The following is a 22402-nucleotide window of genomic DNA, read 5'->3' as shown; positions in this document are numbered from 1 at the left end:
CTCTCAGCCGCATGAGTATCCACTCACAGAGGGGGTAGCCATTTTCTTCATCCTGTCCTTTATAACATGTTTAGCTTAATCCTTTCTTTTGGAGAAATAACCCAGCCTTCTGCTTGTCATTCTTATCAGCTGAAGCTGACTGAGCCTCAGGGAAGGCAGAATTTTGTCCTTACTGAATTATAAATGGTAGCGTTTTTATTTTCTGCTTTCTCCTACCCTGCCCCCTCTTGGTTTTTCAATTGGATTGTCATTCTAGGGAGAGAGAGAGAGAGAGAGAGAGAGAGAGAGAGAGAGAGAGAGAGAGAGAGAGAGAGAGAGAGAGATGTTCAGCTTAAATAGCCTTTTTATGATCTCAGCCTTGTGGTCCAATTATGACAGCTGTGATCGGTGAAAGACTTTACCATCAATTAAAAAAGGTTCCCCCCCCCCACATCTCTTTTCCTCTTCCAATCTATGTCTCCACTGCATTTTTTAATAGAATGATGCACCTACCTACCCTTGTTATAGAGTTCAAAGCACCTTGTAAATGTGATTGTGAAAAAGGGAGAGAATCCACCCACTTTTTTCTGCAGATTCAGATTCTACATCACTTGGGAGAGAGCAGAGAAGCTCAGGTTTGGCAGTGTAAGGTTTTTTACAGATTGCTTTGTGACAATGGGAACAATTGACAGAGGGAGTACCTAGTAGTGGCATTCTCACAGATGATTCCCCAGTTGGAATATTCAGTGTGGGAGTATCTGCTTGCATACATTTCTCTTTGTTGACTTGAGTCTGTCTTTTGGCTCTGGGTCAGTTTCTAAATGTTGAGCTTGGCATGGAGTGCAGTCCTTTGTACTTTCATGGGAAAACTTCAAAGCTTTATAAAAACCGCTTTAACTTCACAGCCTCCATGGGAAACTGCTGAGCACCAGCATTCCTATTTTAGAGATGGGAAAACTAAGCTATAGAGAAGTCCATTCATTGGCTTATATTATGGAGCAATTTTGAAGCTTAGTAGTGGAAGGACCCCAGGAAGTCTCTTCCCTCCCTCAACTTTGATTTCTTATCTTCACTGAAGGAAAGAATCTTCCAGAACAAAGGTGCCCTTTGCCTATTTAATTATAACTTTTCCTTGAATTCAAAGAGAGACAGGCAAAAACAGGCATATTTGAAATGGAGATGTTCCAAAAAGGAGGGGGGAGGAAAAAGACTTTGTGACTTATACAGTGTTATTTTTTATGTTAGTCAATAAACATTTATTAAGCACCTACAATGTGCCAGGAGCCATACTAAGTGCTGGAGATGCAAATATATATGTACGTGTGTGTGCTTATGTAGTCTCTGCTTACAAAGAAGCTGACAAGGAGGACAAGGAGGGAAGGTACCCAAACTGGTGGGGGATAGGTAGTATGATGGAGAATCTAGAGGAGTATAAGCAGATGAGAAATTAAGAGATGGCCCAGGCACTATTCTTAAAAGGAGGTTTTGGAAAGAGCTCCCTGCTCTGCTCTCCAATCAGCAGACAGCAACTACAAGAAATGCCTCGCAGCTTGTGTTGTTTTATTTTCCATTGGTTGAGATTTATTTAGGTTTTCAGTTACTTTATACATCATTACTTAGTTAATGTTTTCTGGGATATGTGCAAGGTTATGGTAGAACACACAAATATTGAATGGAATACAGTAGAACGTTGGTTTACAAATTTAATTTGTTCTGAGATTCTGTTCATCATGCTATTTGTTCATATTGCAAAGTGAATTTTCCCATAGGAAATAATGTAAAGTCCGATGGTCAGTACCACATCCCCCAAAATGTTCATATACAAATAATTACTTATAATTTTAAGAAAGTTTTTTGTCTCCAATGTGCCTTGGAAATAAAACAGCAATGATTAGTATATAATATAAACCAATAATAAAATAAATTAACCTGCACTTTACCTTTGAGCTAGTGAGTTTCTAAAATATATATATATGTATACATATATATATATTTTTTTTTTTTAGAAACTCACTAGCTATATTAAGGGTATCAGGGCCCATCCCACGGAGCATGTGTGGGATGGGCCTGAGCTCTAGCCCCTCCCAGTAGGGCAAATGTGTTCTGGTTCTTTACTAAAGGGCCGAAGGACAGGTCAGAGACAGGGAAGGTCTAATGGAACGAGCAGGGCTTGGGCCCATCCCCCACATAGTCCATGGGATAGGCCCTAATACCCTTAATGGAACTAGTAAGTTTCTAAAAATATAATTCAATACATTCAACATTTGTGTGCCCTACTATAGCCATACAAACATCATAGAATGTAACTGACAAAAAAAAAAAGTTCCCACTCATTCAAAACAAAACAATACAATGTACTATGAAGTATTTTTTACAGTCTCTGATCCTAGTGGATTTTAGTGCATTGGAACTTTGCCAATGGTTTTAACTGATGCGTTTCAGTGAAAGCTGGTCAAAGAATCACAGAGTTGGAACAGGCTGCCAGAAATCCCAGTCCTGTGCCTTCAGACAGTGCAATCAACCTCTGAAACTAGTGTATCAGTTCTGCATTTTGGTGCTGTTTGTTTCTATAATAGGTGTTTGCTCTCGGTTTTGAAATGTGTATTTGGATGCTTCTAGGAATTTGAATCTGCTGCATCTGCCCTCCAGAACTGGGCAAGTTAGATCGATTAATACTTGAGAAGAGCATGAGTGTGTCTGATCTTTATTACTCATGAAAATATTCAGACTTGTCTGCTCTAATCTTCAATTCTCTGCAAGCAGCTTATTTCATGTAAAGGATAATTCTTTTCAGGGTGACATAACTGAGGAAGAAATGCAGTTCCCAAAGCTTAATAAACTTTTCACAAATTAATTTAAGAGGGGGCAACTAGGGGGTACAGTGGATAAAGCACCTGCCCTGAAGTCAGGAAAACCTGAGTTCAAATTTGATCTCAGACACTTACTAGCTGTGTGACCCTGGGCAAGTCACGTACCCCTACCCTGATTGCCCCCCAAAACACACAAACAAAAAACCAATTAATTTAAGATACTTAGTGTGGGCATTGACTGTGGAGTCAAAAGACCTGACTGAAATCTCACATGGGCAAATTCCTTAGCTTTACTAAGCCTTAGTTTTTTCATTTGTAAAATGAGAGGGTTGGATTAGATGGCCCCTAGGCTAGCTCTATATTGATGATCCTATAAATAGCTAAGGTTTCTAGCATTAAAGTTTTGTGACAACGAAATCCATTATGCACATTTGGTTTGATGACAAACAAGGGTTTAGAACTTGACTGGAATAGAATAACAAACGCTCAAGGTCACCTTAAGGATTTATCACTTATCTCTAGGCTATAACAGAGAACCGAGGCCAGTCTCTTTATCTTTCTCTCTCTCTGTTCTAACATTTTCAGCATCACAATAGTTGGCTGATTTGAGCAAAAAAAATGCTCATGGGTATCATGAGTACTGGGACACAAACTACATGCAGATAAGTGAAGGGGAAAAACTTGGTTTCAACCCTCTTTAAAGTCATGAGATGTCTTCTCTAAGTATTTCCTTGGTCCTTGGTTTTCTGTCCATTCTCACATTTGCTCCAGCCCCAAGCCCCTATCTCTCTGCTCTCTGGGACATGGGGAACACTAATTTTGATAATTGTGAACCAATAAATCAGCCTGACTGCTCTACCAATCATGAAAACCTGAAAATCCATAGTGAGACAGGCAGTTTAAAAGGGACAACATTTCAATTGAAGCACAAAAAAGGGAGCATATATCACAAGACAGTTATGGTCATATGCTAAGTGCTAGACAGGGTTGGAAATTTTCTGAAGTGACTTTATGAAGGATTTGAGATTGGAATTGCTGAAACTACTGGGAATTCTCAAAGGCCATTAGTGATCATCAGTTTTCCTTGAGGCAATTATTTTTCATTGATTCTCATGATGCAAATTCCTTTCAACCCTGTCCTACCTCGAAGGGCACGAGTGTATGCTCAATATTTATTCCAGAGATTTGTCTCTGTCATAGATAAGTATTCAAAGTGGAACAATGTCAAAATAAAATTGCACCTTAACTATTTTTCTTTTCCTCCTTCTTGATCATCTCCATACAAAAATTGTCATACAGGACAGATCACCTATTTGGCTCCGCAGCCAGGCATATAGAGGGTATATACATTGGCAAGACTCAGTAAACAGGTGAAAAACTGGAGGTAAGGGTAGGAAATTGAGGAAAGGAGTCAGCAGAAGCAGTGAGGTAGGAATGGGGAATCTCCCTTCCTGCTTAAGATTGTAGCAGGAGTTCAGTGGGAGTAACACTGGAGCTGTTCACCATCTTCCACGTTTGTTGTTGTTCAGTCATTTTCAGTCATGTCTCTTTGTGACACCATTTGGATTTTCTTGGCAAAGATACTGAAGTGGTTTATCATTTCCTTCTCCAGTTCATTTGACAGATGAGGAAAGTGAGACCAACAGGGTTAAGTGACTTGGCTAGGGTCACACAGCTGGTATTGCAGAGTTGGATTTGAACTCAGGAATATGAATCTATGCATTGCATCACTTAGCTGTCCTTCTCTTGCACATAGCCTTTTAAAATAGTAGCTCGAGATAGAAGGTTCTGAAGGCATGCCCTTTTCCTCTGCTGTTTCCAGATTCATCATATTTAAAGTTGGAAGGAAACTTAGATATAAACAGACCCAACCCCTTCATTTTATAGATGAAGAAAGTGGGATCCAGAGAGGGGAAAGGACTTCTTCAAAGTCACACACTCAATCAGTAAGCAAGTATTAAATACTTACTAAGTATAAGGCATTGTGCTAAGGCAGGACTGCACAACATATGATTTGCGGGTCTTGCAGTCCACCAAAGGATTTCAGGCAGCCTGTGAAAAACGTAGAGGATGTAAAAGAAAGATGTAATGAGCACTTTGTCCATGCCCCACTTAAACCACCTTCCATTAGCTACTGTCATTCTCTCCTCTTTTTCACTTGACCCTGGGCAACCACCATCATCAGTCTGTCTCAGTCTAAGAGGAACGAGAGCCATATCTTTTTGCTGTGTTTTTGATTGTTACTGGCATTGAACAGGGACACAGTGAGTGCAGCCACATGCCAACACAGCTGACATCGACTATGCGATGAGCAGCAAGAAATCGAGGGCTTCTTCTCCTCTCTTGCTGTGCTGCTGTCCTCCAAATTACATAGTGTCTGGTGCTCTCTCCAAGGTCACACAATAAGTTCAGTGTTTCTTTATATGTGAGCAATTGCTGTGGAGAGTTTTTTGGCTCTAATATTAACGTTTTTGAGGTGACTTTCTAAAAAGGGTGGTAAAAAGAAATGGAAAATAGAATCAGAACATGAAGTGTTTAATCTGGAGTGGACAAATAGATACTTGTTTACTACATGAGAGACAAAATATTGTGCGTTGTCGAGAAGTAATAGCTGTTCTGAAGGAATACAATCTTTGTTGCCATTTCGAATCAAAACATCCTGATGTGCAAATTGGACAACAATAAAAAACATATTAAAGTGTTCAAGTTGTTGAAAAATTTCAGTGGAGAACAATGATTTTTCAGGAATGTAAACTTAGAATATGAGGCAGCTACCATAATTGTTTTTCAGATTTCTAAAGAAATTTATTTCAAACATGATTCCAGAGTATGATAAACTGATTGCTGACAAGACGTGTAATATATCCCATTAACTAAATGTAATAAGAAAACCTGTAAAATGTATTAAAACTTGTACCACTTAGCAAAGTAATTTTAAAAATATTAATGATTTTGTGATAAATACAAATCTTAATAGGTATAATTAATTGAAATTTCACTTTTTAAAAATATGGTTTATTTGCAAAATAGTTTAATCATTAATTATACCTTTACTTGGAAAGTGAGCTGCTAAAAATTCAAAGAAGTTTAGCCTATTTTAATTGTGGCTCCTACCTACTGCCAAGTTGTGCAGGTCTGTACTAAAAGTACAGAGGCAAAATGAAACAGTTCTGAACTCGAAGAGCTTACATTTTATAGGGGAAGATAATGGGAATACATATGAGTATACATAAAATAAATATAATGTAACTTGGTAGTAAGTTTTATCAGCTTGGGAGGTAAAGAAAAACTTCATTTAGGAGATAGCACTCTAGCTGAGCACTGGAAGAAACTAAGGATTCTAAGGGGCAGAGATGAAGACGAATGACATTGGAGGCATGGGGAAAACTTTGTGGAAATGAATTTTCTAGGCTCAGATCCTTCCTCTCCCCCCCCCCCCCATTTTCTTCTGTAAATGCTATTGTCTTCTTCCCTTTTTGAGACAGATGGGATGTCCTGTGTGGGGATGTCAGTTTGGCTGGACCAAAGGACAGTAATATATAATGTGTCTGGAAAGGCTAGGTGGAACCCTGTTGGGAAGGTCTTCATATGCTATAGAGAAGAGTTTGTGTAAGGGAGCCTTTGGAATTTATGGAGTAGGGGGTGACATGATCAGACTTGTGCTTTAGGAAAATGAGTTTGATAGCTCTAGGGAAGATGGATAAGAGAGGGTAGAGAGTTGAGGTGGGGAAATCAGGTAGGAGGCCCTGCAATGGTTCAGGTGATGAGGGCCTGAGCTAGAGATGGTCATGTTCATGGAGAGAAGGGGATGCATACAAAGGATATCACTGAAGTAGAATCAACAAGACTTGGTTGGAATTGTAGAGAGTCAGGATGACACCAAGGTTGTGAAGTCTGGGTATAGAGAAGGATGGTGGGAACCTTGATAGAAATAGATAAATTTGGAAGAGGGGCAAGTGGATGGCAAATTTTTTTTGGAGGGGGGAGATAAGGGGCTCTGCTTTGGATATATTGAGTTTGAAATGTCTATAAGACATCAGTTAAAATGTCCAATAGGCTGTTGTGGGATTGAAGGTCAGGAGGAAGGTCTGGAAGTCATCTGCATAGAGATAATTGAATCTATAGGAATTGATGAAGACACCAAAAGTAGTAAGTAGCAAAACCTGGGATTTAAACTCAAGTCTTCTGACTCCAAATCCAGGGTTCTTTCCAACATACTATTTGGTCCAAGTTTCCGGTTCCATGCATTTGGAAAGAGTCCACAGATTCTTCTCAAATTTCTACTTTAGCGTTCTCCTTTGTTAACCTCCAAAGTATGTCCCTGTTGTCTTGCGTTTTTCATGCCTTCCTCTTTAGGGTCCCTTTGTTCTACCCTTTGACCTCATGCTCTCTCTTCTCTCCATCCTCCTCTGTGTTTTTATATTTTCTGTTTCTGGCTGTGATGTCTGTCCTTTATGCCAAGACTCTTTCCTTCTTTGCCCCCACTTATTGTTTCCATCTTCCATTTTTCTCATTCCCAGGTCATTCTTGAATTTTTAGCGGGTTATGGGGAGTGAATTCATAGACCTGAGTTTCATGAACCTCATCTTCTTTACTCCACAGAGACAGTGTGTCTTTCTCTGACACTGTGCTCGGCTCCAGGGAACCAGTCTTGGCTTCTCAATTCCACTTCAGACTGCTCTCCACACGGAGGCATGGAGTTTTCCGTTGGAATGCCTCACCTGACCTGGTGCTGTACACACCAAGGGTCCTCTACAGACCTAAACAGCGATAAACAGCAGCGATCCTCTTCGTCCTTCTGGAGAGGCCTTAAACAGCAACTTGGAAGGGAAAGCAGGCTTCAAGTACGGTCTTTCCCCGGGGCTCTTGGGAGGGGGGTGGGCAGCAAACCCAGCTCCACAGATCCTACAGACGGGCAAGCTGGGGTTCCAAAGGACGAGCACATGCAGGCGGCCCAACTCCCGGGGCCTCACCAACGACGGGGCCAGGGCGCTCCCCCTAGCCGTGCTCCAGAGGCCTTGGGTTCAAGTTCTACCCTGCCGTTTTCCTGCCTAGGCGACCTTGGACAGTGACTTAACGTCCCCCACCCCGCTTTCATTCTTTGCCACTACCAAGATGGCCGCCCCAAGCGTGCTCACGGTTGCCACCACTAAGATGGCCCCTGGAAGCGGTCGAGAGTTTGCCTTGAGGGGCGGGGCCTAGGAGCCAGCATCCAATGGCTTCGCAGGTCTCGTCGTGGCCAATGAACAAGCAGCGCAAGCGCGGGAGCGAGGGGAGGCGCGCGCCAACGGCCGGGTTGAATGTGGAGACCTCGCTATGTCTGAGGGGCCGGCTGACTCGCCCCTAGCACCGGCAGCCGGCCGGCGTAGGAGGGCCTTGTCCGAGCTGCTGGGTATGTGGCGGCGGGAGGGTGAGGCGAGGCCGCCCTGTCACCAGAGAGGGCGGCGGAGACCCCCTGGGCCGGCTCACCTGAGCCTGTCCTTCCTCCTGCCCCTCTCCCCCGTGTTCCCGCCCCTTCCTCTCCCCTCCCCCAGCCTCCCCTCTTCTCCGCTCCTTTCTCCCCCTCCCCTTCTTCCTCAACCCCTCCCCTTCCTCCTCAGCCCCTCCCCTTCTTCCTGAACCCCTCCCCTTCTCCCTCAGCCCCTCCCCTTCTTCCTGAACCCCTCCCCTTCTCCCTCAGCCCCTCCCCTCCCGAGTCCCTTCTCCCTCCTCCTCTCCTCCTCCCCTTCTCCCTCAACCCCTCCCCTTCTCCCTCAACCCCTCCCCTTCTCCCTCAACCCCTCCCCTTCTTCCTGAACCCCTCCCCTTCTCCCTCAGCCCCTCCCCTTCTTCCTGAACCCCTCCCCTTCTCCCTCAGCCCCTCCCCTCCCGAGTCCCTTCTCCCTCCTCCTCTCCTCCTCCCCTTCTCCCTCAGCCCCTCCCCTCCCGAGTCCCTTCTCCCTCAGCCCCTCCCCTTCTCCCTCAGCCCCTCCCCCTCTCCCTCAGCCCCTCCCCTCCCGAGTCCCTTCTCCCTCCTCCTCTCCTCCTCCCCTTCTCCCTCAACCCCTCCCCTTCTCCCTCAACCCCTCCCCTTCTCCCTCAACCCCTCCCCTTCTTCCTGAACCCCTCCCCTTCTCCCTCAGCCCCTCCCCTTCTTCCTGAACCCCTCCCCTTCTCCCTCAGCCCCTCCCCTCCCGAGTCCCTTCTCCCTCCTCCTCTCCTCCTCCCCTTCTCCCTCAGCCCCTCCCCTCCCGAGTCCCTTCTCCCTCAGCCCCTCCCCTTCTCCCTCAGCCCCTCCCCCTCTCCCTCAGCCCCTCCCCTCCCGAGTCCCTTCTCCCTCCTCCTCTCCTCCTCCCCTTCTCCCTCAACCCCTCCCCTTCTCCCTCAACCCCTCCCCTTCTCCCTCAACCCCTCCCCTTCTTCCTGAACCCCTCCCCTTCTCCCTCAGCCCCTCCCCTTCTTCCTGAACCCCTCCCCTTCTCCCTCAGCCCCTCCCCTCCCGAGTCCCTTCTCCCTCAGCCCCTCCCCTTCTCCCTCAACCCCTCCCCTTCTTCCTGAACCCCTCCCCTTCTCCCTCAGCCCTTCCCCTTCTTCCTGAACCCCTCCCCTTCTCCCTCAGCCCCTCCCCTCCCGAGTCCCTTCTCCCTCCTCCTCTCCTCCTCCCCTTCTCCCTCAGCCCCTCCCCTTCTCCCTCAGCCCCTCCCCTTCTCCCTCAGCCCCTCCCCCTCTCCCTCAGCCCCGCCCCTCCCGAGTCCCCTCTCCCGCAGCCTCTCCCCCCCTCTCCTGCGGTCCCTTCTTGCGTGTCTGACCCCTCACAGACAGATTTGGGACGTGACAGGCACTGGCATAAGTCCCTGTTCTGTGCCGCTGCTGCACACGTGGCCTCTCATCTGATGCCCAGGGGCAGGTCTGTCATCTCCCCTTTCTACAGATGAGGAAACTGAGGCAAACGGCGGCGTAAGTGATGGGCCCAGGGTCCGCGAGCCGGGAAGTGTCTGAGGTGGGATTCCGGGCGTGATAACCCGCGGCTGCGGCAGCGCGGGGGAGGACGCTTGGAGAGGATGACCTCGTTGAGGCCCGACTAGCTAGTTAAGGGCAGGACTGGGGCTACCACTGGCCCCCCTTCCTCCAGCCTCCCCCTGCTGTGTTCCAGGGGGTCATCCGGTAGGCGCCTGTGAAATGCCCCAGACTGTTCCAAACTGCCTCCCTGGGGGCCCGCCCCTTGCCCTCATTCCACTTCTCCGCTAGTTGCAGTGGTTTGGAGCAGTGGGCGCCAGGGTGGAGGGGTGCAGGGGGAGGGCGCCAGGGTGGGTGGGGCAGCGGGGAGGGCACCAGGGGCAGGACTCCAAGGGCTGTGTGAACGGACTGCGGAGATGGGGCCAGGCTAGGAGTCCGTCAGCAGGATCCCTCCTAGCTTGCCTCAGTGTTCTCAGCTGTGGAATGGGAATGATTGTGGTGAGCAGCACCTGTTTTTGTGGCACTTGGCACCCCGCTGTACACTTTTCTCTTCCCCTAGTATTCCCGTCAGTGGAAAAAAAATTACTGATGGGACCCATGATAACAAAAGAATTGGAGACCACAGGTTTGGAGGGTTAAGTAATAAAATTACCAAATACCAAGAAAGGAAATCTCAGGGACAAATATTCTAATCTTCACTCAACTCATAATTTATCGTGCAGTTTTATTGAATTCATTCTCATAATCTGCACCTGTAATTTCTTATTTTGTGGGGTAATAGACAGTGCTAAAATGCCTTTTGGTTGTATGAAAAGTAAGACGATTGCAATTTATTCATCATGGAGTAGGGTTGAAAGTCTCAGTTTTAGTTTGCTTTGTTTTAGAGAAAGTTAGCTCAGTAGGGTAATAGACTGGGTTAGACAATTCTGTGGTTCAGATTCCACATGAAATGGAATAATTTCACGTTGACTGATAACATACTATGGCTACAGGTGAGTGATACTTTTCCTATGGAAGCGGGTATCCCATCTGTGAGAGGTTGGCATGTGGAAGATGGATTAGATTTGTGCCCCTGGCCCAGGAGGCAGAACAAGTAAGAGTGGGAGCAAGTCACAGTCAGGTTTAGCCTTGATCTTAAGGAAAATCTTCATCAGGAGCTTTCCAGAAATGGAAGATGAGAGCTGTGTCTCATTAGGTAGTAGGGTGGTCTTCCAGCCAAGCCTAGAGGATGATTTGATGGGAATATAATGGACAGGTTGTCCAAGTACAAGATGGACCAGATGGCTTCCAAGATGATATGATCTCCAGAGATCTAGGAATGGCTCAGCAGAAGGGGAGTATGTGTAGCAGATGGTGTTGGGGTTGTCTGCTGTTACTGGGGACTTTTTTTATGAAGAGAAATTTTATATTTATAGGTCAGATGGATGCTATGCATTAGAGAATCTCTTGTGGAAACATGAGATGTGGGCTATGATTTTTAAACTGAACTTTTTTTTTTTAAAGCGGGAAGAGTCAATAAACAAAAATACAAACCTGAAAGGGAACAGAAACTACAGGAAGCAGCTGTGTACCTCCTGAAACGCCATCAGAACTTGAATGACCTATTTCTTGAGGTAAGAGGGCTAATTGGTTTGTACTTAACTATGCTAAGGCATGGTTTTATTTTGTTTTTTGAGTCCAGCTGAAATATCACCTTCATAAGAGATCTTTGGAAAGGTGGGTGAACATCCTTCCATATGGACTCTTAATAGATTTTGTTAACTGGGTTAGATAAAAGCTAGTGGAAGAATTTCAGTGTTTAGAAGTAAAATAAAGTTATTTTAAAATAAACTCGGTAGCTCCCATAAGTCTTCAGTTTTTTTTTCACCTTTTTTATTTTATCTAAAAATATTTGGATATTTTGGTTTTGTTTAGCAGTCAAGCATATACACCCAGTTTATTTTTATACAAATACAGCTTGTAGACTCTTTTCTTTTCTTTGTGTTTTGATTCCAGGTAGATGGTATACAATGTAAAAAAACATTGTGTTTTAGCAGTTTAATTGACCATGAAAACTGTGGAGTGCCAGGTACACATTCTAAATCATTTGTAGGTAAGTTATTATACAAACTTATACAAACTCATTTTTAAGGGGGGATAGAAGAGTGGGGTATTGAGGGAAAGGATAAAAAATAAGGAGTTGTCCCCCCTGGGTCTTCACATTTCTTTTACTATATAGAAAATGAACTCTGGTTAGTTCCAAATTTATTTTTAATATGAGCAAAAAGTCTTTTCTCTCCTTTGCATTTTTTTCACACTAAAATGGCAGGATTATTAAGAAGTTAGAATATTTTGGTGCTTTGAATCTAGAGGTGAATTTTAAGGTGCACAATTAATGGCCTTTAGTAAAATTCATTTCCATAAACAGTTTCCTAAAAGCTTACATTTTCATTGCAATTAGTCAGATTCAGTTAGTACTTTTAATATATTGCCAGCATTTCTAAAAGCATAAGACCTTATTTTAAGAAATAAGTAATTGCTATATTTCTGATATACAGGTGTTAGGTTTATGAAGGTTTTACTTTTATTTACTCAATAGAATAGAAGTGCAAATAAACTTTAATTTGTAAATTTTCTATTTTTTTGCTGGAGGTTTTGTCTGATCTGAGTATACAGGCTAGGATTAATCTCTAACTGTAAAGTTAGTGTTTCATTATCTTTCTCTCCCCCAAACATGACTTTGTCATACTTCTCTTTTTGAAAATTTGCTGTGTTAGCCTTAGCAATAAGAGAAGGAAAAGAAATTGCAGGTATTAGAATAGGCAAAGAAGAAACAAAGCTATCACTCTTTGCAGATGATATACTTAGAGAATCCTAGAGAATCAAGTAAAAAATTATTTGAAATAATGAACAACTTTAGGTGTTATCCTAAAGTGCTGCAAAGGTGCAGGATATAAAATTAACCCACATTAATCATCTGTGTTTCTGTATATAACTAATAAAGCCCACTAGCATGAGATAAAAAGAGAAATTTCTTTTAAAGTTATTGTAGACATTTTACATGTTTGGGGATCTACCTGCCAAAACAAACCTAGGAACTATATGACACAGTTACAGAACACTTTTCACCTATATAGTCAGATCTCATGCTCATGGGTAGGCTGAGCTACTATAATAAAAATGACAATCTACCTAAATTAAATCACTTATTCACTGCCATACCAATCAAACTACCAAAAAGTTATTTTATAGAGCTAGAAAAAAATAATAACACAATTCATCTAAAAGAACAAAAGGTCCAGAATGTCAAGGGAATTGATGAAAAGACATGCAAGGGAAGATGGCCTAGCTGTAACAGATCTTAAATAATGTATGGTAAAGCAGCAACCATCAGAACTACTTGGTACTGGCTAAGAAATAAAGTGGTGAATCAATGGAATGGGTTAGGCATGCATGACACAACATACTATAGTAATCTTCTATTTGATAAATCCAAAGACTCCAGCTTCTGGGATAAGAACTCACTATTTAACAAAAATTGCTGGGAAAACTAGAACATAGTATGGCAGAAACAAGGCATAGATCAACATCTTACACCCTATACCAAGATAAAGTCTAAATGGGTACATGAGTTAGATACAAAGGCTGATATTATAAGCAAACTAGGAGAGCAAGAATAATTTACCTGTCAGATCTATGGAGAAGGGAAGAATTTGTGATCAAACAAAAGATAGAGAACATTGTGAAATGCAGAATAGATGATTTTGATTACATTAAATTGAAAAGTTTTTGCACAAACAAAGCCAGTGCAACCAAGATTATAAGGGAAGCAGAAAGCTGGAAAACAATTTTTATAACCAGTGTCTCTGATAAAGGCCTAACTTCTAAAATACATAGAGAACTGAGTCAAATTTATAATTTATTTATAATCATTCCCCAATTGATAAATGGTCCAAGGATATGAACAGGCAGTTTTCAGAGGAAGAAATTAAAGCTATCTATAGTCATATGAAAAGATGCTCTAAATCACTTTTGGTTAGAGAAGTGCAAATCAAAATGACTCTGAAGTACCACATCAGATTGGCTAACATGACAAAACAGGAAAATGATGAATGTTGGAGAAGATGTGGGAAAATTGGAACACTAATACACTGTTGGTGGAGTTGTGAACTGATCCAGCCATTCTGGAGAGCAATTTGGAACTCTGCCTCATGGGCTATAAAACTATGTATATCCTTTGACCCAACAATACCACTTCTAGGTCTGTTTCTCAAAGAGATCATATAAATGGGGAAAGGATCCATATATACAAAAATATTTATAAGAGCTCTTTTTGTGGTGGCTAAGAATTGGAAATTGAGGGGATGCTCATCAATTGGGGAATGGCCAAACAATTTGTGGTATATGAATGTAATGGAATACTATTGTGCTATAAGAAATGATGAGCAGGTGGACTTCAGAAAAACCTGGAAAGCCTTACGTGAACTGATGCTGAGTGAAGTGAGCAGAGCCAGGAGAACATTGTATGGAGTAACAGCCACGTTGTGTGATGACTGACCTTGATAGGCTTAGCTCTTCCCAGCGATGCAAGGATCTAAGACAACTCCAAAAGACTCATGATGGAAAAATGCCATCCCATGTCCAGAGAAGGAAGTTTGGAGTCTGAATGCCAATGGAAGCAGACTGTTTGCTGTTCTTTTCTTTTATTGTTTTATTTTGTTTCTTTCCTCCCATTAGTTGTAATTCTTCTTTACATCATGACTAATGTAAAAATATGTTTAACATGAATGTATAAGTAGAACTTACATCAGATTGTGATAATCAGTGTTGATTATCAGCGGTGAAATTCATTGGTAATTTCACTTCCAGATGCCCCCTTCCCCAATAACCTCCTTCCCATTTTCCCAGAATTTTAAAAAGGAACTTCAAACTTTTAATTAAATGTAGGTCATAATTCTGTATGCTAAGGATAGAATTGTTTAGGTTTTTTTTTTCATTAAAATGTTACTACATGTTTACCACTATGTTTTTAGAAAAATACAGAAATCCAACCCCAGGTTTAATGCTGTTGCTTTTCAGTCTCTGCTCTACAGGAACAAGCTTCTAAGTTAGGTGTCCCAGTGGGAATCCTATCAGCTTGGACAACTGCCTCCAGCCTTCAGCAGCTATGCCAGGCTCCAGAGGGATCCAAGCAGGCCGCGCTGCTGAGCTCAGAACAGAGGGTGAGAGGCCAACAGCTTCTGAGCTTCCTGGAAAATTGTTATTTCTGTTGTACTGATGAAGTGCTTTCTTTCTCCCTCACTTTCAGAAAAAATTTTCCTCCCTGTTACATATTGCCCAAGATTTATTGGAACGTGGTCTCTTTTGTCGAATCTCCTTCTGTCAAGAAATTTGGAAGGTGCAGGTAAACTGCCTCCTTGGTAGCTCTAGCCCTAGAGCAGTGTTATGATGACTCAGCTGAAGCCTAGTCAAGTACTTAGGTGCTCTTGTAGACATTTCATTAGTGCTCCATCAGATGACCTCACCAGGAACCTCTGGGAGCCAGATACTAGAAGCTAATATAACTTTCTTAGCCTAAATTATCATGATTTGCCACTACTGATCTCTGTTTCTGTGTCCTAAGATACTTACCTTCTGGCTTTGTTTCAGTTATTTTTCAGTTAAAACATATGTTCCATAGCTTTTCTTTTACTGTTATGTGTTGTGGAATGGTTCTTTTTTCATGTCTTTTTGGCTTCTGTATTTACAGTGCCTTCTGGGCTGATATAATTTGTGTCTAAAGCATTCCTTGTTAGTAAGCCACGGTCTTATGTTAGTAATTTTTAACAACTTTATATGCATATATAAATGTGTGTTTCTTGAGTGAGTAGCTTTGTATAATGGAAAGGGCACTGAATTTGGAGTCAGAGGACCTGGATTTAAATCTAGGCTTTGCCTTATGATGTGTGTAACACTGAACAAGTCCTTTAACAATTCTCGGTTTCAGTTTCTTCATATTAGGTTGGACCAGATGGTCTCTCATATCCCTTCCATGATCTTGTGTACATATATGTATGCATATAGTTACATATACATATATTCATGCTTAATATAACCCTACTTATATGGGTCCCCACACTGATTTTTTTTGACCATTAATGTTACTAGAATAGAATGAGGGAAACATCTGAACATTCTTTATGCTATTTGAATGTTTTTATACACATTTTCTTATAGAGAAAATCTCTGAGAACTGTGAAGGAAGCTTAGAAAACTTCATTGTACTTAAAAAAATTATTCCTATTTATTATACTCTTGAAGAATTAGAAAACTCAACAGAAGATTTTATCTTTTCAGAGACTTAGCTCTAGTAATTGCATTGATCAGCAGATATGTAGGGGAAGGACTGGAGGGGAGAAGGGGTCTTGTGAAATCCAAGACTTCTGGAAATGGAAACTATTAGAGTAACAAAATTTAAAGCAGGTGCTTGTTATTTTTAAAATTTCTTTTGCATATACTAGATATATTTATGAGGAAAACATTTTAAGTTTGCCTTTGGTGAAAATAAAAAACCAAATGTGATCTGAAGAAATGAAGAAAATTGAAAATGTTTAGTTTTAGTTTGCAAATGTTTTAAAAAACAAAGTGTCTGAATAGCATATCAGAAAGTCGGTTTTTCTGTCTAAGCCAAGTCACCAAGAATTTAATAAATTTAATAAATACTATTTAATTTAATAAATTAATATTAATAAATTTAATCAATACTCTTTGCCAGACATTGTGCAAGGACTGGGAAATACAGATAGGAGCAATAAGAAAAGCAGTACCTGCCCTCAATAAGCTTCACTTCCACTGGGGGGAGATGACACCCCAAGGGAAGGTGAAGCTGGGGCCCACAGAGAGATTCCAAGGAGTTCAGGAAAATAAAAGTGTTCACACTATGGTTGTTCTTGAACCAACTTGGAATGTTTGATAGGAATACGAAATCACTGAGGCGTTTAATATTGCTACCTGTTGTTCCTCTTCAGCATTCTCTGGTCGTGGAAGCCGTCTGGCAACTTCACTCGAGAAGCATTATTGGCTTAGAGGAGCTGATGGAGAGGTAAAGTGTGAAATAAATACCTTTATAGTTGCTCTTAATGCAGTCTGATCAGTGACTTTCAACTCAACTCAATCTAGGATTCATTATTTGTATTAGGTAAACCAAAGACTTAAAGATAAAGCTTTGCCTATATGAAGAACCCATTGTGCACAAGTTTTGCAATGCTATTCCAAGTTAGTGGTGTGTTTTAAAGTTACATATTATGTCATAGTTCATCTCTGCTGGAGATTTCTTCAAATAAAAATGGTTATTGCAGTGAGATGACCATGGTTAAGAATTACTGGTAGTAGTACTTTCTATGGGATGTTTGGTGTTCAGGAGTAGATTTTCAAGTTGCCTTTTTAAATTATATACTCTCCCGCATGGTTAAACTCCTGTGTAGCATGATTCGTTATAGATAAATCTAATAAATAATGGATTTTTCCTCTTTTTTCCGTATGTAAGATTTGGTTAGAAATTATAGTAGAATGTTCTGTGAGCAATGGGTACTAGTTTGCAACCCTTTTACGTCTGTTAAGTAGACCATTTAATGAATTTTGGCTGAGGCCTAAAGAAAATCATCACTTCATAGTGATGAGTCTTTGAATCTAATTAGATTACTTCCATACTTTAAGCCTTGGGTAGAATTCTCTGGCCCTTACCCTCTGAGGGCCTAGTCTAAAAAAAAAAAACCCAACAACCCATAATGACAATGACTAAGAAAATACCATCTGTAGAAAATAAATCATTTGCAAGTGATTCTAAAAGAAAGCTTTGCTGTATAAATTATTCATTTAAATAATGATTTGCCATAATTCATTTAATTTGTGCTTTTAAAATGTTCACATCAGAAGAATTTCAACCATTCCATGAACACTTTGCAAGAAGAAAGGACACATATGTTTATTTCTATGGACTTGGTGAAATGGTGCTCACTTTAGCTGTTCTGTAATTAGAAAATGAATAAGCTATTTTATATTAAGTAGGGAAATGAAATGTATGGAAATCACTGAAAACAGATTCTATTTTAATAAGTTTTCCTGTTCTAAGAACTTTCCAACATGATTTTTTTTAGTAAAAACACGTCATTGAAAACCATTTTTTAAAAAAATAATTGTTTTTAAAATATAACTTGAAATCTTTTAAATTTTTTTGCAACCTGAAATTTGATGCTATGGTACATTTAAAAGCAAATGCCACTTTTATGTGGGAATACCATTGTGTGAAATGAAGAAAATGGTTTGACATGATGTGTCATCTATTGTCTTTTGCCTGCCTCATTGTGCACTTAGTAGTATGCATGGTAAAGTGTCAGGTAGGTGTGAGAATTTAAAGGGGATAAAAAAGAGGGCAGAATTGGGTGAAAGATTGAAAGAAAGATCAGATAGTAAATTCTGATTTGGAAGGTAAAAGTGAAGAGATCAGTGAAGGTAGGAAATACTCTTTGAATACATCATTCATTGTGAACTGTATTGAGTCTTGCTTTAAAGTCCATGTCCTGATTTGTATTTATTGTATTGATTTATTTTAATGTAGAAAAGTTTACCCCTGAATCCTAGAGGTCAGTAGAATAGGAGAAGGATGGGTTAATTGTATGAGTCGGAATACTCTTATCCTATAGTCTTCTATCCTGTTCCAACCTATACCTTGTCTTATGTTGCTTTGATTTCTCTTTTTGACCCTTTCACATCCCACATGAATGCAGAATGTGATGATATACAGCTGGTAGGTCACAGGTTTCTAGTAATCATTACTTTTATTCATCACTTCTGCTGTAGGGCTTATTATGTTTCACGCGTAATGGTTTAAAAATTAATCTATAATGGTGCAGTCTGATTTATATTTCTTTGTTATCGTGACTAAACTCCCTTTCCTTCAGCAATTAACCATCAAATAGAGAAAAGGCTAAAATTGATGTCATTTTTGGTGCTAGGAGGACCTGAACAGACCTTTTTCTTCTAACATCCCACACATTTTCACATATATTGACCTGGTTTGAGGGTTTCTTTGGGCAATAGCTGTTAGGTAATAATAGAGGCCGCTTACTGTTTTTACTACCAGTTAGCTTTGTTATGGAATAGCTCATATTTCCTGATAAATGAATGTTAGAGAAAATAGAAGAGTCATTCACAGAGAGAAAGAAACTAAATATCTGTGAACATATATGTTCCTAGCCATTCAGACTCCCAGACTGTGGTGGATTGGTTGTATAACAACTTGTGCCTTGTGTGTGAACAAATGGAAAACTCCATCCAAGAACTGGAAGTTGCTGAGCATATATTTTCTGGTAAGTTGGAGGTAGAAGGAAGGTCCTTTTTAATTTAGGATCAGAATCTGAAGTTGTTAAGCTTCAAAGATTTATCAGAAATAGAACTTCTGTATCTCATGGGCATAGAAATTTAATCTGTAATGAGCCAGGTACACCCTGATCATGGGGAATTTTATTTTTGGCTAGTGAAATGAAAAAAAAAGAATTGCAGTGATTGGGTAAATGCTTCTAGGTCCCTTTGCCTTTTAGGAACTTCCTTTAGCCTGGTATGGAGGCTTTCTTTTCTCCTTCTCTCTGAGGTCAGTCATCTCTTAAAGCAGACATTGATTAAGTTCTTGAGATTGATAAAATTGGCTGGGAAATGGAGTGTTCCTTGGAGGAGCTTGAAGTTTCCTTTAAAAAAAAAATCTCAAAAGCCTAAATTATTCCTAAAACTTTCTTTCTTGGTACATAAACTCAGCACTTGTAACTTATGTAACTCTTCTAATTATGATCTAAAACACTTAATAAAGATATACCATATTTTAATTTTGACTTAATGAAATAGGTCTGACTCTTCAAGAGACACTTGAGTTTTTTGGGGAGAAACCTTGATTAAAATGCTTGGAGAATTGGTTCTTTTGAGTAATTGAATTTTCTTATTAGCTGAAAATGAAGCCTTTAAAAAAAATAAATCCTTTTGGAGTAAATTTTTATTGGAAATCTTTCTAAAATGTATTTTTTCTGTTTCTGTTTTAGTGACTAAAAGTAATTGAATCTTTGAGTGCTTAAAAGTCATTAATGTAAATATCAAATCTTCTCAAAATATTGTTGACCTAGAAAGTTATTAATAAAATGTAAAAAGTATTCTAAATGGGATATCTTTCACAATATTCTTTAAAAGTTAAAAAATCCCCAATAGATATTTAATTTTAATTTATTATAATTTTCTCCCCAGAGTTATAGTACTACAAATTTCTTTTTGAGGAATTGGTTAGTTGGATTCTGTTTAATTGAGGTTTTACTTTATATACTGTAGTACTTAATCAAAAAATGTCTTGCTAGCGATGAATAAAAAGTTTCTTGTGAACAGGAACTGTTGAATGGATTTTATTTTTATATCTCCATCACTTTGTATGGTGCCTGGCACATAATAATAGATACTAATAAATACTTGTTAAATTTTAATTTAGTACTTCAAAAAGTGAGGTATATAATAAGGGCTGTGTTTTTGTAGTTGCATGTGTGATTCCAGAAATAATTTTAATCCTTCTGTATTTTATTTCAGCAATGTGCAGCTCTTAGGCACCAGGATATTCTATTCCTTCAAACTATAACCTTATTTAATCAACCCTCTAGCCTTTGCTGCTCATTTTCTCTATGTTCTGGATTTGTTTGTCTTTTTTGAATCCTTAGAAATTGGGTTGAATTTTGTGATTTGTAATTGAGCTGGAAGTCACTAATATTATTTTGTATTTATGATATTCAGATTTCATGAGAATTTTTGTTCTGAGGGGATTTCAGAACATACCAGATCTGAGAAGAAATGTAGACCTTGAAAAGGTGCCCCAGGTAGGAGATAAAATTTAAGTTGTCTTTGGGTGCAGGAAACTTAATTTTACTGGAATAAAAGAGAGGAGAGCTTAAAGAAATTTATAATACCATCCCCCCTTTATCCTCCTCTCCCCTCCTTTTTTTTTTTCTCCAAATTTTAAGAAAATATTTGAGCTTAGAAATTGCTTGAATCGGTACTCAATAGTGATAACAATAGTAGCTGGTATTTACATATTGCTTTACAAATGTTATTTGATCCCCCAACAATCTTTGAGGTTGGTATAATATTATCCCCATTTTGCAGATGAAGAAACTGAGGTTTACAGGTCAAATTACATACCCATGGCACACAACTAGTAAGTGTCTGAGACAGGTTTCCAAAGGTCTTCCTGACTTCAAGCTCAGCATTATCTATAGTTTTTAGCTGTCCCAAGTGTTTGAATTATTCAGTGATCTCATTGATTTAATTCTTGCACATTCTTGTTGCACATTACTGTGCAACTCTTAAAAATATTTGCCCCAAATTTCCCCGTAGGCAGTCTACCCAATATGTTGGAGACCTACCACACTTTCTCCTTATATTAGAAGGGTACCACTGAAACTTATTCATCTGTCATCCCTGCATCATGCCAAGTGATCAACCTATTTTCTCCCCTTGTCATATGTTTTCTTGATAACATCCTTTATTCCTATTCTTCAGAGTCCCGTATTGATTGTATACTGCAGGTTGCTTACATACCTTCTGCATCTCTCCATCAATGTCTGTTTGATACTTTAGGTCTTCTGAAGTAATAGTGTTCTGTGTATCACTACCATATAGAAACACTGATAAATTGTTAGTATTTGAAAAGATGGGCTTTTGCTCTTTTAGGGAGCTTGAGATGGGTAAGACTTTTTTTGTGTGATTGTGTCATTTTCAGTTGTGTTTGATTCTTCATGACTCTATTTGGGATTTTCTTTTTTTTTCCTTTGTAAAGTTGATTTTTATGTTTTTGGTAAATAGTATTTTATTTTTTCCAATTACATGTCAAGGTAGTTTTCAACGTTCATTTGTTATAAGATTTTGAGTTTCAGATTATTTCTTCTTCCTCCCATCCCCACTCTTCAAGATGATAAGCAATCATAGGTTATACATGTGCAGTCATGTAAACATTATGAATTTCCACATTATGAAAAGATCATGTTGTGAAAGAAGAAACAGAGCAAAAGGGAAAATCCACAAAAAACAGTGCAAATACTTTGCTTTGATCTGCCCTTAGACTACATAGTTCTCCTTGTGGATAGCATTTTCTGTCATGAGTCTTTTGGAATTGTCTTGGATCATTATATTGCTGAGAAGAGCTCAGACAGTCATAGTTGATCATCTCACAATGTTGTTGGCACGGTGTAAAATGCTCTCCTGGTTCTGCTCACTTCACTTAGTATCAGTTCATGTAAATCTTTCCAGGTTTTTCTGAAATTCCCCTGCTCATCATTTCTTATAGAAAAATAGTATTCCATTACGCTGAATGCAGATTGAAGCATAATTTTTTCACTTCATTTTTCTTGTTTTTTTTTTGCAATATGGCTAATATGAAAATAAATTTTGCATGATTTTACATGTATAATTGAATATGGGAGAGTTGCAGCAATTTACTGCTTATTCTGCCATCTTGGCTCTTAAAAGTGGGCAGTTCAAGTGTGTTTCTTCAAGCAATTTTCACATTCTAACAGAAGAGAAGGTAGAAGTGTTTGTTAAGAATTTCCCAGTCTTCTAAGATCATAGTGGGAATAAAGAAAGATAAATGTCAGTTTAGGGAGGCGGGGAGAGTTTTGTTCTGTGTATTGTTTTTAAGG

At 40.0% G+C, this 22402-nt stretch overlaps 1 protein-coding gene across 1 annotated transcript in view; it reads left to right on the top strand.

Annotated features, from left to right (window-relative positions):
• Positions 1-7093: 7093 nt before the first annotated feature.
• The window catches only part of FANCA (FA complementation group A), a 98001-nt gene continuing 82692 nt past the window's right edge, over positions 7094-22402 (top strand). The window contains exons 1-8 of the mRNA XM_072636383.1: positions 7094-8181; positions 11229-11338; positions 11721-11817; positions 14784-14926; positions 15013-15108; positions 16712-16785; positions 18939-19051; positions 20502-20584. Of these exons, the coding sequence (XP_072492484.1) occupies positions 8106-8181; positions 11229-11338; positions 11721-11817; positions 14784-14926; positions 15013-15108; positions 16712-16785; positions 18939-19051; positions 20502-20584 (792 nt within the window). The 5' untranslated portion in view covers positions 7094-8105. The remainder of the gene's footprint in view (positions 8182-11228; positions 11339-11720; positions 11818-14783; positions 14927-15012; positions 15109-16711; positions 16786-18938; positions 19052-20501; positions 20585-22402) is intronic.

This window comes from Notamacropus eugenii, chromosome 1 (assembly GCF_028372415.1).
Source record: "Notamacropus eugenii isolate mMacEug1 chromosome 1, mMacEug1.pri_v2, whole genome shotgun sequence".
Taxonomy (NCBI): Eukaryota; Metazoa; Chordata; class Mammalia; order Diprotodontia; family Macropodidae; genus Notamacropus; species Notamacropus eugenii.
This window is presented reverse-complemented; position numbering and strand designations above follow the sequence as displayed.